The 18,367-nt window shown below is 44.5% G+C and overlaps 1 protein-coding gene across 28 annotated transcripts in view; it reads left to right on the forward strand.

Annotated features, from left to right (window-relative positions):
* The window catches only part of LOC102509355 (NFX1-type zinc finger-containing protein 1 homolog), a 35,449-nt gene extending 28,587 nt beyond the window's left edge, over window positions 1–6,862 (forward strand). For 21 of the 28 annotated variants that reach the window (XM_032498263.1, XM_032498266.1, XM_032498271.1 and 18 more), the window contains 5 exons: window positions 680–787; window positions 2,685–2,792; window positions 4,744–4,851; window positions 6,288–6,436; window positions 6,616–6,862. In XM_032498263.1, coding sequence (XP_032354154.1) covers window positions 680–787; window positions 2,685–2,792; window positions 4,744–4,851; window positions 6,288–6,436; window positions 6,616–6,645 — 503 coding nt within the window. In that variant the 3' untranslated portion in view covers window positions 6,646–6,862. The remainder of the gene's footprint in view (window positions 1–679; window positions 788–2,684; window positions 2,793–4,743; window positions 4,852–6,287; window positions 6,437–6,615) is intronic. The other 7 variants (XM_032498278.1, XM_032498272.1, XM_032498277.1 and 4 more) reach the window with 4 other exon arrangements.
* The last annotated feature ends 11,505 nt before the right edge of the window (window positions 6,863–18,367 follow it).

The following is an 18,367-nucleotide window of genomic DNA, read 5'->3' on the forward strand; positions in this document are numbered from 1 at the left end:
TTAAAGATGTCACGGTAACAGAGATAGACATCTATCCAAACCAACAAAAATCCAGGATATATGATTTTTACAAACCTGGTGCCATGATCATCCCAAATCAATAAACTCCTAACCACACGTGTTCAAAGTCTTCGTTGTTTCCCAGGATGGGGAGACGCCTTATTCTGACGCCTCCTTCTACTCTGACAGATTTAGATAATTTATCATCTGAATTATTTTTTAATAACAAGTAGAAGGTGCATTTCCTTGAGCTAAATCATATTTCTTTTGGAGCCTTTCAACAACCAAAAATTTTATAGCCTCACTCCACATGTTTTTAGTCGAATAGACAAACATCTAGTCACATTATGTGTGTATGTATGTATGTGTGTATGTTAGTGATGTGCCTGTATTTATATCGAAAAGCACAGAGGAAATTCCAGAAGGAGCTACTGGAACTAGTGGATACCTCCTGAGAAGTGCACTGATGTGTTTAGAGAAAGAGAGAGCTACTTTTTACTTTATATGATTGAGTGTTTTTTGTGTTTTGTTAATTAAAATGTCCTACTTTTATAATAGTGCAGATTCTGCAGCTCCCTTGTCCATATATCTTGAACTGAATAAATGTTTAAAACAAACACGGCCCCTCACAGCCCTCTGCTGGGCCAGGCTTCACAGTTTTCAGCTGAAGTTTTTCTAGCCGTAGGGATCTGTGTGGATCAGTGCCGAGAAGACCGGGACTGCGGTGCAGGGAATCGGTGTGTGAGCAATGGATGCGGCCACGTCTGCTCCCCAGCGCGAGACCAGGGTGAGAGCAGCAGGCCCTTCCTTCTGCATCCCTGGTGCCCCGAATGCTTGTCACCGCCGGGACAGCAGCTGTCAGGCCCACTGCACAGAGAGAAAGCGAGAGAGACACAGAGAGAGAGAGAGGGAGAGGGAGAGGGAGAGGAGGCAGCCACAGTGGGGCCACTCTTAGCCTCTGTGAGAATTAGAAAAGCTGCCCCTTCCCCCAGGTCTAGAAGACCATGAAGACAGATGAGAACGATCTTGGTTTTGAAGTATTTGTAAGCTTGAAAAAGCTGGAAGTACTCGTGAAACAAAAATAACATTAAGGTTCCAATTATTCCTCAACAAAGACTGGGAAGAACACGGTTATGAACGAGTTAGCGGATGTCTCCCGCCCAAACACATGTCCATGTTGATGTGAAACACAGAAGTCCCCTCCTTCAGTCCAGCAGTATGTGCACCTGCCCAGGCTGAGTTATTGCCAGCAGTGGCTGGCAGGTGCGATTTCCCCGCTGAACCTTCAGTGCCCTTCCTTTCCTGTCTGAATGGCTAGGATTGATCGCTGCCACTGGAAACTTGGTGGGCGCATCAAGGTGGACTGGGAACTAGGGAGGCTGTAGAGTTAAGACCGCGTGTATCACCCAAGGAACAGCCTGCTTGCACAGCTCTGCACTAGCTCAGGCTCAAAGACTGACCTTAGATATTCTTTGTGGGGGGATGGAGGAGGATGTGCAGAGATCCCACAGGTGAAGGAAGTGTCTCCCCATCATGAAGTGGAGAATTGTCATCAGCCAGATCTACTTCACTACATTCACAAGATCAGTGTCCAGTCTGCATAACTCGATAGGGTAGGCTGTTTGGGGGGTCGATATACAACAGAGGTTCTCCAATATCAACATGTGTAAAAATGACCTCAGGGTAAGGCTTGTTAAAATCCAATGGCTGGGCTCCAGCCCCAGAGGTCCTGTTTCAGCAGGTGTGTGGTGGGGCCCAAGAGCCTGAATCTCTAACAGTCTCCCAAGGGGTGCTGGTCCTGCCGGTTCAGGGGACCCAGTTTGAGTAGCACTAGATGCGGGATTGGGGTTCTCTCCCAGGTAGGAGGCACATGCCTGGAGCTGAGCTGAGCGCTGGAAGATAATTCAGGAGCGATCTGTGTCCTTAAAGATCTTATAGTAACAGAGATAGACATGTGAACATACCAACAAAAATCCAGGATATCCGATTTTTACTAATATGGTGTCATGATCATCCTTAATTAGTAAACTCAGTTCTACCACACGTGTTAAAAGGCTTCGTTGTTTTCCAGGATGTGGAGAGGCCTTATTTTCACGCCTCCCTCTCCTCTGACAGATTTAAATAATCTATCATTTGAGTTATTTTTTAATAACACCTGCAAGATGAACGCCCTTGAGCTAAATCATGTTTCTTGAGGAGAAATTCCTAATAGTGGAATGACCGAATAGACGTTTCAAAGCTTTTGATGTAGATTGCTAAAGTACCTAATGAAAATGTCTTTAAAAACTGAAAAAAAAAAATTCATATCCTCACTCCACATAGTTGTAGTTGAATAGACAAATATCTAGTCACATTATATATGTCGTGTTGTGTTAGCGACGCACCTGTGTTTATATCTTTAACAGCACAGAGAAAATCCCAGAAGAAGCTACAGGATCTAGTGGATACCTCCTGGGAAATGCACTGAAGTGTTAGGGGAAAGAGAGACCTACTTTTTACTTTATTTAGTTGAGTATTTTTTTGTGTTTTGAAAATTAAAACACCCCACTTTTATAACAGTGCAAACTGTGCAGATATCTTATCTATACATCTTGAATTGCATAAGTGTTTAAAACACATCGCCCCCTCTCAGCCCTCCCCTGTGCTCCTGCCAGGCTCACAGTTTTCAGCTGAATTTTTTCTAGCCATGGGGATCTGTGTGGATCAGTGCCGAGAAGACCGGGACTGCAGTGCAGGGAGTCGGTGTGTGAGCAATGGATGCGGCCACGTCTGCGCCCCAGCGCGAGACCAGGGTAAGAGCTGCAGGCCCTGCCTTCTGCATCCCTGGTCCCCTGAATGCTTAGCACCGCCAGGACAGCAGCTGTCAGTCCCACTGCACAGAGAGAAAGCAAGAGAGAGTGAGAGAGCGAGAGAGCGAGAGAGCAAGAGAGTGAGAGAGCGAGAGAGAGAGAGAGAGAGAGGGAGAGGGAGAGGAGCAAGCCACAGTGGGGCCACTACTAGCCTCTGTGACAATGGAAAAGAGGCCCCTTCTCCCAGGTCTAGAAGACCATGAAGACTGCTGAATACTATCTTGCTTTTCAAATATTTGAAAGCTTGAAAAAGCTGGAAGTACTCTTAAAACAAAAATTAAATAACATTAAGGTACCAAATTATTCCTCAACAAAGGATGGGAAAAATATGGTTATGAACAAGTTAGCCAGTATCTCCCACCCACACACATGTCCACGCTGGTGTGAAACACACGGGTCCCTTCCTTTAGTGCAGCAAGTGCAGCAAGTGCAGCAAGTGCACCTGCCCAGGCTGATTTATTATCAGCAGTGGCTGGCAGGTGTAATTTCCCCTCAGAAGCTGCAGTTCCCTTCCTTTCTTGACTGAAAGGCTAGGATTGATCGCTGCCACCAGAAACTTGGTGGGCGCATCAAGGTGGACTGGGAACTAGGGAGGCTGTAGAGCTAAGACCGCGTGTATCACCCAAGGAACAGCCTGCTCGCACAGCTCTGCGCTAGCTCAGGCTCAAGTACTGACCTAGATGTTTTTGGAGGGGGGATGGAGGATTTTGTAAGGGAAACCACATAGAAAGGATGTGTCTGCCCAACATGAATTAGAGGACTGTCATCTGCCAGATCTATTTCACTATATTTACAAGGCCAGTATCCAGTCTGCATTTTCCAGGCCCTTAAGTCGATAGGGTAGGCTGTTTGGGGGCAGATACACAGCAGAGATTCTCTAATATCAACATGTGTAAAAATGACCTGGGGACAATCTTGTTAAAATCTAATTGCTGGGCCCCAGCGCCAGAGATCCTGTTTCAGCAGGTGTGCAGTGGGGCCCAAGAACCTGAATCTCTAACAGGCTCCCAAGGGGTGCTGGTCCTGCCGGTTCAGGGGACCCAGTTTGAGTAGCACTAGATGCGAGATTGGGGTCCTCTCCCAGGTAGGAAGCATATGCCTGGTGCTGAGCTGAGTGCTGGGAGCTAATTCAGGAGAGATGTATATCCTTAAAGATCTCAAAGTAACAGATACACATCTAAACAAGCCAACAGAAATCCAAGATATATGATTTTTATAATCATGGTGTCATGATCATCCACAATCAGTAAACTCACTTCTGCCACACATTTTAAAAGGCTTCATTTCCCAATATGCGGAGATGCCTTGTTTTCGTGCCTCCTTCTACTAAGACAGATTTAGATAATCTATCATCTGAGTTATTTTTTAAAGCATGTACAAGATGAGTGTCCTTGAGCTAAATCATGTTTCTTGAGGAGAAATTCCTCAATGTGGAATGGCCAAATAGACATTTGAAAGCTTTTGATGTAGATATCGAAAGTACCTAATGAAGATGCCTTAAAAAAAAAAAAAAAGCCTCACTCCACATATTTGTAGTTGAATAGACAAATATCTAGTCACATTATGTGTGTATGTATGGGTGTTATTGATGTGTTTCTATTCCTATTTATAAAAGTGCAGAGAAAATGCCAGAAGGAGCTACAGAATCTAGTGGATATGTCCTGAGAAATGCAGTGAAGTGTTAGGGGAAAGAGAGAGACCTACTTTTTACTTTATGGTTCAGTATTTTTTGTGTCTTGAAAATTAAAACACCCCACTTTTATAATAGGGCAAACTATGCAGATATCTTGTCTGTATATCTTGAATGGAATAAGTGTTTACAACAGATCGCCCCCTCTCAGCCCTCCCCTGTGCTCCTGCCAGGCTCACAGTTTTCAGCTGAATGTTTTTCTAGCTGTAGGGATCTGTGTGGATCAGTGCCGAGAAGACCGGGACTGCAGTGCAGGGAGTCGGTGTGTGAGCAATGGATGCGGCCACGTCTGCGCCCCAGCGCGAGACCAGGGTAAGAGCTGCAGGCCCTGCCTTCTGCATCCCTGATCCCCTGAATGCTTAGCGCCGCCAGGACAACAGCTGCCAGGCCCACTGCACAGAGAGAAAGCGAGAGAGAGAGAGGGAGAGGGAGAGGAGGCAGCCACAGTGGGGCCACTCTTAGCCTCTGTGAGAATTAGAAAAGCTGCCCCTTCTCCCAGGTCTAGAAGACCATGAAGACAGATGAGAACGATCTTGGTTTTGAAGTATTTGTAAGCTTGAAAAAGCTGGAAGTACTCGTGAAACAAAAATAACATTAAGGTTCCAATTATTCCTCAACAAAGACTGGGAAGAACACGGTTATGAACGAGTTAGCGGATGTCTCCCGCCCAAACACATGTCCATGTTGTTGTGAAACACAGAATTCCCCTCCTTCAGTCCAGCAGTATGTGCACCTGCCCAGGCTGAGTTATTGCCAGCAGTGGCTGCCAGGTGCTGTTTCCCCACAGAAGCTGCAGTTCCCTTCCTTTCTTGACTGAAAGGCTAAGATTGATCGCTGCCACTGAAAACTTGGTGGGCGCATCACGGTGGACTGGGAACTAGGGAGGCTGTAGAGTTAAGACCGCGTGTATCACCCAAGGAACAGCTTGTTCAACACCTCTGTGCTCTCTCAGGCTCAGGGACCAAACTTAGATGTTTTGGAGGGGATGGAGGAGAATGTAAGGGAATCCCACCGATGAAGGAAGTGTCTCCCAATGTCAAGTAGAGACTTGTCATCCACCAGATCTATTTCCCTTGATTCACAAGTGCAGTACGCAGTCTGCATTTCCCATGCCCTAAGTGGATAGGGTAAGCTGTTTGAGGGGTGGATTTACAGCACAGATTCTCCAATATCAACATGTATAAGAATGACCTGGGGGTATAAGACTTGTTAAAATCCAATTGCTGGGACCCAGCCCCAGAAGTCCTGTTTCAGCAGGTGTGTGGTGGGGCCCAAGATCCTGAATTTCTAACAAGCTCCCAGGGGATGTTGATCCTGCTGGTTCAGGGGACCCAGTTTGAGAAGTGCTAGGTGCGGAGTAGGGTTCTCACCCAGGTTGGAAGCAAGGCCTGCCACGGGAGTCAGTGTTCATTGACTCCTGAAGACACATGGAATCGGGGGGTCACCTGCTCTGTTGGTGATCTGAGATAATTATCGAGTTTCAGCAGCCATGCTCTGACCTCTTCTCCCAAGATGCTGTAGCTGCTGGTCGGCAGTACGTTTTCTGAAGGACCAAACAGTACTGTCTGCTTCCTTGGTTTAGGAGGGGAAGATTGGGAGCATCAAGAAGGGAAGATTGGGGGCATCAAGAAGGGAAGAGGCTATAAGACTCTCAGGGAGTGATATGCTTCAGCCCCTCTCTCAGCACCAAGCCCCACTCCCTCCTACAGAGGCAGCCTGGTTTCTGGAAAGACTGTTTTGTTTTTCAGCTGGACAAAGACCAGGAGCTTGTCCCAGGGTGCCGGCAGGAACTGTTGGGCTTTGTGTTGAAAGGTGCACTGGGGATGCATCCTGTCCTGCGGGACAAAAGTGCTGCAGCAACGGGTGTGGTCACACCTGCCGAACCGCAGTTCGAGACGTGAGTATACGGGAGAGAGCTGCTTTTGGGGAGGATGAGTCCCTGCTAGTCTCTGCCAGCCCAGGAGGGACCCCAGCCACCCCTCTGCTCACTGAAGTCTGGGTGGCATGTGGAGCAAGCTGTTGGGTAGCTTAGAGCAGGCATTTCTGGAAAGTGACATAATTACCTTTTCATTTTAGGAGGACTTCCTTATTCGTTTGGATGATTGATGGACCTTGGCCTCCTTCAGTGACTGTTCCCAAAAGTCATCTTTACTCTAAGAGCTTGGCTTTCTCACTATCTTTTCCAGGAACCCCGGGATCCCAGGATGAGAATCTAAAATAACTTGGTTTAAGGGTTGAATTCTGGCCATTGTTTGTGAAATCATGGGGTGACTGCTTCCAAAATTATCTTCCTTCTGAATAAAATGATTCCTGTGGCATTATCCAACCTGAGTCATTATTTCTATGGAAATTTTCTAGTTCCCTTACACTAGTACCTCCACCTCCAACAAGTATTTAACCCCAATCCATGAACCCTCTCTCTTTCTCATCATCCATCTTCACTCTTGTCCTCTCTTTCTTCCTCATCCTTTCTCCTGGGAGCACTGACCAGCTCGGGTACTCAGTGCAGCCTAGAAATCTAACTACATTTCCCCCAGAAAATTCACCCTCCCAACAACCAAGAGGATGATTTCGCACTTCTCTTTCTTCAGATCTCCATCTCATCTACGTCTCACTCCAACCTCCCCCATTCAGGTCTCCCCACTATCTCGCCACAGCTTTTGTGGAGAAAATAATTGCAAGTCAGCACAAGTTCCCTGCTGTTCTATCCCCATATAGTTGCACCCATTTTCTCCACTTTATCCCCAGCAGTAATGGAAAAAACCCTCCCTACTCCTATGTAAGTCCAGCCCCTCCACATACATTCTGGATAGTACCCCTTCTTAGCTAATCAAAGACTATGCTTCTCTAATAATTTTCTCCACGATCACAGACATATCCCTTGCTACTGGGTCACTCCAGTTGTCATACACCAATTGCCTGGACTCCATGTTTCAATATGGCTCCCATCCATTCCACGGCTGAAATTCCAGATATCATTGTTCATATTTCTTTGCCTCCCCACCACTGCCTCCACCCATTCTCCCCTCAAAGAGCATGCCTCTCTCTTCCCTGCGATTGGCTCCCATCCCCATCTGACCTCACTCCAGGACTCTCGCCAAGCTTCCTCTGGTCTACCACGCACAATGAAACTTGGATCATGCCACTCATGTGGCCTGAACATCACTTGTGTAGCGACAGCCTCCAACCGGGGCTGGCACCAGGGATGGAAAGCTGGCACATTGCACCACAAATGTTCTCAGGAGTTAGTAGAATAGCTCAGGGTCCTGTTGGGCCTCTGGAGGATGATGCCCAAGGTAATGACAACTCAACTGTGGTTCTTTTCACGGTACCAATGCTCCGTAGAGGTTGTGAAGAGCAGCCTCTTACCTTTAGGAGTTTAAAACCCAACTGAGGATAAGGGGAACATTTAGAGGAGAATAAAAATATTTTATCTGGTGTATTATTGGGTGTTAGATATTTTACCTACATTACTTCCTTGTCATTACAACAGCCCCATGAGTTGAGTATGCTGAGCCTCTGACTCTTGAAGAAGACATTCTTTTTTTTTAGATACACAATTTTATTTTATTTATTTTTAATGAAGTACATCGAATTACAATGTGCCAATTTCTGGTGTGCAGCACAATGTCCCAGTCTTGCATATACATACATATATTCATTTTTCATATTTTTTTGATTAAAGATTATTACAAGATATTGTGCACAGTTCCCTACGCTATACAAAAGAAACTTTTTTTTGAGATATAGTCAGTTTACAATGCTGTGTCAGTTTCTGGTGTACAGCGCAATGTCATACATGGATATACATATATTCATTTTCATATTCTTTTTCACCATAATCTACTACAAGATATTGAATATATTTCCCTGTGCTATAGAGTATAAAGTTGTTTATCTATTTTATATATATGAGTCAGTATCTGCAAGTCTTGAACTCCCAGGTTATCCCTTCCCACCTCCCTCCCCTCTGTCAACCACAAGTCTGTATTCTATGTCTGTAAGTCTGTTTCTGTTTTATATATAAGTTCATTTGTCTTTTTTCTTTTTTAGGTTCCACATATGAGTGATATCATATGGTATTTTTCTTTCTCTTTCTGGCTTACTTCACTTACAATGATAATCTCTAGGCCCATCCATGTTGCTGCAAATGGCATTATTTTATTATTTTTTTATGGCTGAGTAGTATTCCATTGTAGAAATATACCACAACTTCTTTATCCAGTCATCTGTCAGTGGACATTTAGGTTGCTTCCATGTCTTGGCTATTGTATATAGTGTTGCTATGAACATTGGGGTGCATGTATCTTTTTGCATTAGAGTTCCCTCCAGATATATACCCAGAAGTGGGATTGCTGGATCATATGGTAAGTCTATTTTTAGTTTTTTGAGAAATATTCATACTGTTTGCACCAAACTACATTCCCCACAGCAGTGTAGGAGGTTTCCCTTTCCTCCACACCCTCTCCAGCATTTATCATTTGTGGACTTTTGAATGACAGCCATTCTGACTGATCTGAGGTGATACCTCAGTGTAGTTTTGATTTGCATTTCTCTGATAATTAGTGATATTGATCATTTTTTCCTGTGTCTATTGGCCATTCGTATGTCTTGAAGAAGACGTTCTGGATGAAGAAACCTAGAGAGATTAATTGTCAAGGTCATATGGCCAGGATGTAGTAAAACCTGCATTGAAATCCAGACCTTATTGGCTCCAAAACTCCCTTTTTTTCTTATACTATGTCCCCTCCACAAATGAAAATGCAGGATGGATGTTTATCTGGAAGTTTGATTCCAGTCAACCACTTTGAAGGGTATTGTGCTCACCACTCTTCCATGGTGGGAAGCACTTGTAGTGTTGGGGCCTTAGGAATGGACACTGAAGGGTCTCCTAATACTTGGTTAGTGACTTGTTACAGGATCTTGGTTAACATTTGGGCAACTAAGAGCTTGAAAGACCTGGATCAATTACATAGTCTCTGTGCCAAGCTGATTAAACAGTGCCTAAGAGAGAGGCTATAAGTTCTAGGACCTCCTGAAATGCTGAGAGATAAAGAGAGGACCTCTGAGGTTGTGAGACTAGAACCCTCTCAACTGACACTGGCTCGCAGTATCCCTGGAGTCTAAAGGCCACATGATGCTACCTGGGGAAGCAGCTGCTTTCTGACTCCTATAATTGGATCTGTGCAATGGAAAGTCACTGGTGGCCCGGAAATCTGTACTTATTTCAAGCCTGTCCAGTTCCAAAATATTTGTCTACCCTACCCTTTTCTCCTCTCCGCTGAGCTTCACTTCCTCAATCTCATGCTGAAATCCCAGGGCTCACAAATATTCCCTTCCCTATGCCAATAAAATATACAGTGGCGTCACCCTAAAGTTCTTGAGCCTCACCGGCCTGTAAGGAAGGAAAGAAATTATGTCTGATTAAGAGCGTTGGCTGGTACTCTTTAAACACAATATGACTGTAGTATTCTGTAACACCATTATTCAGAAAAAATTAATAGTGACTTTAAGAAATTGGAATTCCCCCCAAAAGGATAACCATTCTTTTTTTGGAGTGGAGTGGGTGGGTGGGTGTCTGGGGAGGGGTACAGAGGGGAGATTGGAGCAAGAGATCAAATGGACTTGCCAAAAGTGATGTGACTAATTAAAGATTTATGAATTAGCTGCTGCAACAAACCCCCAAATCTCACTGGCTTAATTCAATTAAGGTTTATTTGTCCCTGGTGTGAAATCCAAAATGAGTGTTCTTGAAAGGCAGGTAGCTTTCCTCCAAGTGGGGATTTGGGGACCAGGCTCCTTTTATCTTGCAATACTGACCAGCTTCAACACTTGGCTTCCAGGGTCACTTGCCTAAGTGCTTCAGGCTAGCAACAGGAAGGAGATGGGGGAGGATTGTGCATGGGTGGGGGCAGGGGAGTTAGGGGCCTGGCCCCAGAAGTGGTGCAGTCACTTCTGCTCACATCCCACTGCCTAGAACTGAGTCACATGGCCATGGGCAACTGCAAGGAAATCTGGGAGCTGTAATCTACCATGTTCTCAGGGAGGAGAAATGAGTTTAGTAAACACCCAGTCTGTCACTCCTAGACCTATCCTTAGTGATCAAATATTCTACAGAGCCACCTCTGCAAAATGAAGATTTTTCAAAATAGCTTTGCAAAAGGAAAAATGCAAAATGCATACATACAAACTGGAGCCACATTTCTGAGGACCTGCAATAAAAGGAGGCTTGAGGATTCTGTCCAAGGTGGAAGGAGGGGGAAAAATAGGATGATACTCAGATATGGGGTGTTCCTCACATCTGAACATGGCAGGAGGCTTATTTACCTAAGGAAATTTCAATTTATTAGCAGTTCAGGTAGTATGATCCAGTGAGGAGTTCTAGATAGTTCCATGGAGGTTGAGGGAAGAAGATGAGAGAATGCTAGTCCCCATAACTACCAAGCCCTGAGCCCTGTGATACTAACATTTGGATCTAAAATCAAATGAGTGCGAACACGTAAGGAAAAGGCATAAACTGTATTGAGTGGAGGAGAGAGCTTGGGGTTTGGAGTCAGAAAGACTTGGGTGATTAAAAAGCTATGTGAACTGGGGAAGTTATTATCTCTTCAGGTGTGCAATGGAGATAACCCCTGAGTATTTTTGATCTTTCAGGAGTGTAGATAATGAATGTATATAATTATACATATTATTTAAAATTCATATACATATATTAGTGTCTGTATGTATTTGTAAAACCTGGCACACAGAAGGGCCCAATAAAAACCAGGTCTTTTTCTTCCCACCTCCTTTCCCTCTATTGCTCAGAGTGGCCTCCATTCTTTAGTTATCTTGATTATTAAGTGGAACAAGCTATTTCTTTTGGTACAGGGAGCTTATGGGAAAATACGACATTACTCAATGCTAAGCCCAGGTCTACGTCATCCAGAAAGGTCAGCTGTCTATTGGGGATTAAGTGTGCAATTACCTGTGTTTTGATCCAGGTTCCACATGCTGCCAAGCTCAGAGAGGAGGAGTATTGCTCTCAGCCCATCTCTGCCCACCTGCGTCATCATCAAAGGAGACTTCACTCAGCATGATGTGAGGGGCGTCTTCCTCCCCATCGTCCACACAGAGCTGCAGGAGCTGCCCTCAAAACTCGCAAGGTGGTTGGCAAATCCAGGTAGCAACTGTCTATTAGTGTTGGAAGGAGGAAGTCAGGCACATGGTGTGTACAAATACAAGAAGGGAAAGGGAGTGGGAAAGACAGGGGGCACAAGGCATTCTATATGACATAAAAGGGCAGGGGGACATCTCAAGTGCCACCTCTGCATCTGCTCACACGTTCGTCCCTCAGCTACACTCCCCACCCTTCCCATGGGCCTCCTCTGCTTCTGCACACACCTGTATTCACCATGGTGCCTTGCTGGGCACATACTGAATGCCCAGTAATACCAGGAATATGGTTCATTTCTTTTAAAGGAGAAACATTCATATCAGTGGAGTTTCCAACTAACAACTCTTCTCAGAGATGAGGAATCTGGAGTCCCATAGAGAGGGCATAACTTACCCAAGGTCACACAGTGGTGACTCAGAGACTTAATCCCCGGGTGCACTGCGTTATAAGCAAGAATTCCTCTTTAAAAGAAACCTCTCATGAATCCTGGAAACAGCAACATTTGTTGGGTGGTTGCTGTCTTCCAGGCATTGTGCTGAGTCCTGAATATAACTAGCGAATTTAACTCACACCCCAACACTGTGGGGCAGGTACTATTCTTAAGATCATTCTATAGGGGAGGAAACAGAACTCACAGGGGTTCTATGATTTGCCCATGGTTACACAGCTACTAAATTGGAGTCAGAATCTGACCCAGGCAGTCAGGTTCCAGAGCTCAGACTCTTGCCTGATGCATGATCTCGATGTGGAGCAAAAAGAGGTTTAGGTGGGTGGACACGTGCTTAACATTTTCGTGAGGTCCAGATCTTACCCTGCAGTCCCTGCTGGTAATCTCAACCTTGGTCTCACGCTCTAATTTCAGAGCACAGGGAACAAATAGTGGAGCTGGTATTTGGAGCAGTCACTGCTGATAACAAACCCCTGGGATTGCTGATAACAATGTTTCAAATGCTCTCATTGGGAGCCGAACTCCTTGGGTGGGGACAGTACCTTTTAGACACTTGCAATGCTCTTTACCACCTTGTGGAGAAATGATACAAGATTATTTGTGACTTAAGGGACCCTCCTCTGGCTACTGACTCTGTAAACAGAAAATGGTCCCATGCTAAGCTTCCTGACCTCCATACGGGAATCATGAACCCATGCAGAGTCATCCAGTTGTCAGTGATACCAGCTTGAGCCCTGGAATTTCTTTATGGTTCAGTTAATAATTTCTAGCAGAATAAAATATGGGAAGGTTCTGATCCCTCTTTCTTTTGTAATATTTACTCCGTGAGCTGATACAATTTTGCACACATGGTCTAAACTCTCATTCATTTCTCATTCTCTCCATCATGGGCTTATTTAATAATTACTGAGCACAATAAACAGCCATCATTCAGCATGGAAGACAAAAGATAAATAAGACCTTCCACCTCCCCCCCTCCATTCTAGCCATCAAGATATTCACAGGAGAGAAACATTTAAAAATAATAATAATTAATTAATTACAACATAGTGTGCTAAGTACAATGACCAGATAAGTATAAAAAGAAAGTTAATTCTCCCAGGGTAGAAGTTGAGGGAAGCTTCAGAAGTGACATTTGTGCTGACCCTTGTTAGATATGGCAGAGAAAGAAAGGAAAAAGGAATTCCAAGTTCAAGGAGCTGCCTGATCTGTTTCACAGGGGCGCGAAGCCCTTGGCAAGAGGCAGCAGCCAGAGCAGTCTGATGTGTCTGGGTGGTGAGAGATGGGGGGAAGAGGCAGGGGAGCAGAAGGGGCCCCATTACCAAGGCCCCTGAGTAACCCAAAGGACAGACTAAGCATGTACTTAGGGCACCAGCAAAACAGAGAACCCTAGATAAAGTCAGAAAAGAGGACATCTTAAAAAGAAACAAATTTAATTTCAACATATCTTTGAGTTTTGTGTAATTTAAAAAATGCTTTAGCATTTAAAAAAACTTGGAGTTCCATACAGAGACTATCACTTTACAGTAATAGTCTTTTCAGGGTTTAGGATCTCTAGAAGTTTCTTTCTGTCTCTGACCCCAATTATAGAAATTAGATACCAACCAGTCTTAGCTTTGGGATAGGCAGGATTGAGTTAAGGCCATTTGCAAAACTGCCTTATGAATAACCCATAAATGTCCCCCTTAATCCACCTCAGGGCACTAACACTATATGAGCTCTGTCTTTTGCCCAAGGGACCTCTAACTGGTGCATTTCAGGAACTGTGACAAATGGAGCTCAACAGGGAGGATCTCTTCCTGTAGCCCAAGAATTAGGAACCAGGGCTCCTGGTGAAACATCAAACACTCCGCTTTCTAAAGAGAAGTCAGCCATCTTCCCAGGGCCTTATTAGGAGGCTACGAACTGGTCCTGCCATTACCAACCAGCCCAGGCATCCTTATCTCACATGAAGATAGACATCTTATGGGACACAGTGTTCACAGCCAAAAGTTATACAAGCCTCCTTCCATCCCTGCTGCCATGGGGGAAGGAAGAGAACACATCCCTCCAAAAAAAACAAGAGGAGAGTGTGTTTCAGAAATCACTCCTCTCAATTAGAAGTGTCTACACAAAGCCAGGAAATGAAACCTCTCTCCCTAGCTGACTGGTTACTGCAGCCCCATCTCTTTCCCACACCAGTGCTTCCTGATGAGAAACTTTCTGGAAGAGTTGAACATGTATATCGGGCATTTGGGGGTCTCAGAAATGAAGGTGGACAAGATGAGGTGGAAATCCATCCCAAGAAAATTACATGTGATCATATAGGCAAAGACCACCGCACCTGCCTAGGTGCCCAGCAGTAGCGAGAATTAGACCAATCCAGAAGGAGATTAGAATCGTCTCCTTACCACCAGGAGGGGGCCTAGGAGCACCCCTGCTGGCTGTCCTACTGCCCCACCCCCTGCCCTTGATACCAGAGATGCCGGGGCCCAGAACAGGGAGGGGTGAAACAAAAGAGCAGACTGCACTACACTAGCTGGCACCCAGTTCCTACACTATAATTACCATAAGGACATATTCCTTATGTCCAGCACGGGCCTGGCCCAGAAAAGACATGTGATACTTGTGTTGAAAAATGAATGAATGAATGAATGAATGAATGAAAGTATCCTCACCCCAATACACTCCGTTTCTCAGCCACTCACTGCTTTCCTGGTTTAGGAGTGTTAGTCAGAGGAGGGTGTTCCCTTGGCTCAGAGACTTGCTTAGGTAACAATGTGGCATTACCCAAGGTACACATGGTGTGTATTCTCCAGAAATGTCAGCTTCTGGGCAGGGCTTGGCCCTAGTCCCACCCCTGGCGTTTCATCCCAGCTCAGTGGGCAGAAGAGCATAAATTGCAGCTGCTCCCAGCCCTGCTGTATTTTTACCGAAGACCTCCAACGGCAACATGAAGTTGGCAGGCTTTCTCCTCCTCGTGACCCTAGCCATTCTCAGCTCAGAGGTACAGGAGCTTCAGGCTGCAGTGAGACCGTTGAAACTTTTGGGTGAGTCCGTGCGGAAGGCAAACCCATACTTCTTTGAATGAGTAAGCCAGAAAAATAAGCCATCAGGGACCAGCGAGTGCAGGAGCAGGAGGGGAAGAAAGGAGAGAGGGAAAGATATTCTCATCAGGGAGCCGTTTCTGGGACCTACCTTGCCTGCAGGATCTCTCTTCTGCTTTTACTCCCTCTCCTCTTTCCCCAGGTCACCCTCCATCTGGACTCTCTGAAAGGGGAGACTTTTGTCCCCTCATCAGCCACCCTCCATCACCCCAGCCTCTCTCTCTCCACCAGATTCTTTGTCTCTTGCTACAAATAAGTTGGATCGCCTAGAGAAAATATTTCCTTAATTATATGAAACAAATTATATAAATATTATATATTATTATATTAATATTTTATTATAATTATATTAATCATCTCAATCTCTTTGTTTCCTTTTACCACCAACATTCTCAAAGGAATAACCTTACTTCTCTGCCCTCTCTTCCTCATGGCTCATTCCTTAATCCCTTGAAGATGGACCATAGCCTCCGTTGCTGCTCCCATCACTCTCCCAGATCTTGACAAATCTCTTGACTCTCTTCAGTAGCCAAAGGCTGTAGCCTCTGCAGCATCTGAGGTCGTTTGCCTCTCCATGAGTCCTCCAACTTTCTTCTCTCTTGGATTATCTTCACTGTAACTTCTTCATCTCCCTAAATATCATTGGACTTAACTCTTACCCCTCTCTCTTCTTTGTTCTCCTTCCCCTATATTAAATTGGTTGCCAAATACCATTCGTTCTCTGAAATTGTTTTCTTACACATGTTCCTTCCTTTCCAACCCCCATTGCCACACTGTATTTCCAGGCCTGATTACTCGATGCTTGGGCCAGTGCGACAGCTTCCTAATAGCTCTCCCTGCCCCTCTCTTCCTTTTGAAGTTTGCTTGCCTGTTGAATCCTGGCACAGTCTATGCTCTGACACCAGAATAATCTTCGGAAGTAAACTGCCATCACATCACTCTCTTGGCCTAACCAATGAAATCCCAACTCCTCAGGTCCCCAAGGTCTGCCCTCAGTAACGTTGTCCCTTGCCTTCCTTTCCTGCATGATTTCCAGCTGCTCCCTAATACTTATCCAGCCTTCTATTTGCGATTCTTCCTGTGTTCCTTGTATTCCAGGGTGAAAAGTGAAGAGATAAGGCACCTGGGGTGCAAAATTAAGGAGCTGCTCACTCTTAGGGTTGTACAAGTGCCTTCTAATCTCTTGATAACAGCTGAGTAACCAACCAGAGTTCTGCACACATTTTGGTAGAAACCTTTATGGGATCTTAACCAGCTTCTTGGACCTGTTTCATTGGCCCTCAAAGAATAATCTTGAGGCTCTGGGAACATGGGGAACCTCCACTCAGGTCAGGAGTGACTCTTTGAAATCTGGAGACGTGTTCTTTGTATCAGGGTAGGTCTTGCCCCATGGGATGGCAGAGGGAGCTTCGCCTAGGGGCCAGGCAGGTCTGGGTTGGACCCCATATCCATACTTAACTGTAGGCAAGTCACCTCTGCTCGTTCCAGCTGTCACACCTGTAAAGTAGAGCCAGTCAGACTCACCGCTCAGATGACTGCAGGGCACCCTTGATGGTCTTCAGTAAATGTGTCTCCCCTTCTCTGCCCCTTTCCCTGCAGGGTGGAGACATGAGGACATTTAAGTGGGCTTCTTTGCACGTCCCCGCCACTAAAACAATTATCCTCTTCTTGAAAGGAGGGCTTGCTTTGTTGAGATTGTGTGAATGCCTTTTTTTTTTTAACGAAAGTATATAAGATGTAAATGAGTATTATTCTGCAAGGAATCATTTATAAACTATATTATGTATTGAACTAAAAGAAGAAAGTGAAATTGGCTCCTTAATCAAGGCCTGGCCTCTCTAGCGCTTGTGTCTAATGCACACAGTTTTCAGCTGGTCTGTTCTAACGTAGGCACCTGCGTTGAGCTCTGCAGTAGTGACTGGGACTGCAGTCCAGAGGCACGCTGTGTCAGCAATGGTTGTGGCCACGTCTGTGTTCCGGACTAAGGACAGGTAAAAACATCACTCCCTTCCCTGCTTCCTCAAACCTGGTCCAAGCCACGCAGGATGTACACTAAGCCCCGATTGGACTTTCCAGAAATAGATAGGACAGAAGCTTGTCTCTCTGTGGCCTCTCACTTTTCACCCACACTTCTCAAGAAGCAGAAGCATCTGTCACAGGATGGTGGTTTCCAAATCTTTAAAATAATTTCATTACACGGTATATCTTAGAGAAAAATCAGACTGTTTATTTGAACAAAAAAATAAAAATCACCCATAATCCCCCATCCCAAAATGATTTTGCATAACACTTTGGTGCATATTTTAAACACATACACACATGTACAATATTTATATAAAAATGAAATAATCTTGTACCTATTTTGATTTCTTGATTATTTCATTTAGAAATAGCTAGTGAACAAATTTTAATTCAACATTGATGCTTCTGTACCATCATCTTTAATAGCCTTTGTGAAAAAACTATAAAAAATTAATTAAAAATAAACAAATAAACCTAATTACCCCCCAAAAAACAAATAGTCCTCATGTCTGTTCCATATGTATGTTCATCATGTACGCTCATTTACTTAGCAACCTCCAATAATATGCATTTTATATATTTCTTTTTTTAATATCATTAACATGGCTATAGTGAATACTAAATTGGTATACATGCCCTTATTAATTTCTTTGGAAAAAATTGTAAGCAGTATAATTGATGATCAAGGAGTCTGCTTTTTTTTTTTTAAATGAATTCAGCAACACAGTTTTTTCTTTTAATTCTTATTTTTTATTGAAGCGTAGTCGATTTACAATGTCAGTTTCAGGTGTACAGCAAAGCAATTCAGTTACATATACACACAAGGAGTATGCTTCTTTTAAGCCTTGGAAACACATTGCCGTATTAAACTGTAAGAACCCCTTTCTTATCAAAATATTTCAGGGGCCTCACTTGATAATTTATTTGCAGTAGCCATTGATGAAAAAAAAAGCATAATAAAAAGTGTTTGTATTATACTTGTATATAGCTGTTTTCTGTGGATCCAGGTCCGCCAAACAGCAGGTCTCATGCATAATTTTTTTGTCCCTCCCTCAGATGAAGACTTATACTAAGGGCCATCGTTCTCTAATAATTGTTCATCTTTTCCTGGAGTTC

The sequence above is a fragment of the Camelus ferus genome, chromosome 16 (assembly GCF_009834535.1).
Source record: "Camelus ferus isolate YT-003-E chromosome 16, BCGSAC_Cfer_1.0, whole genome shotgun sequence".
Classification (NCBI taxonomy): Eukaryota; Metazoa; Chordata; class Mammalia; order Artiodactyla; family Camelidae; genus Camelus; species Camelus ferus.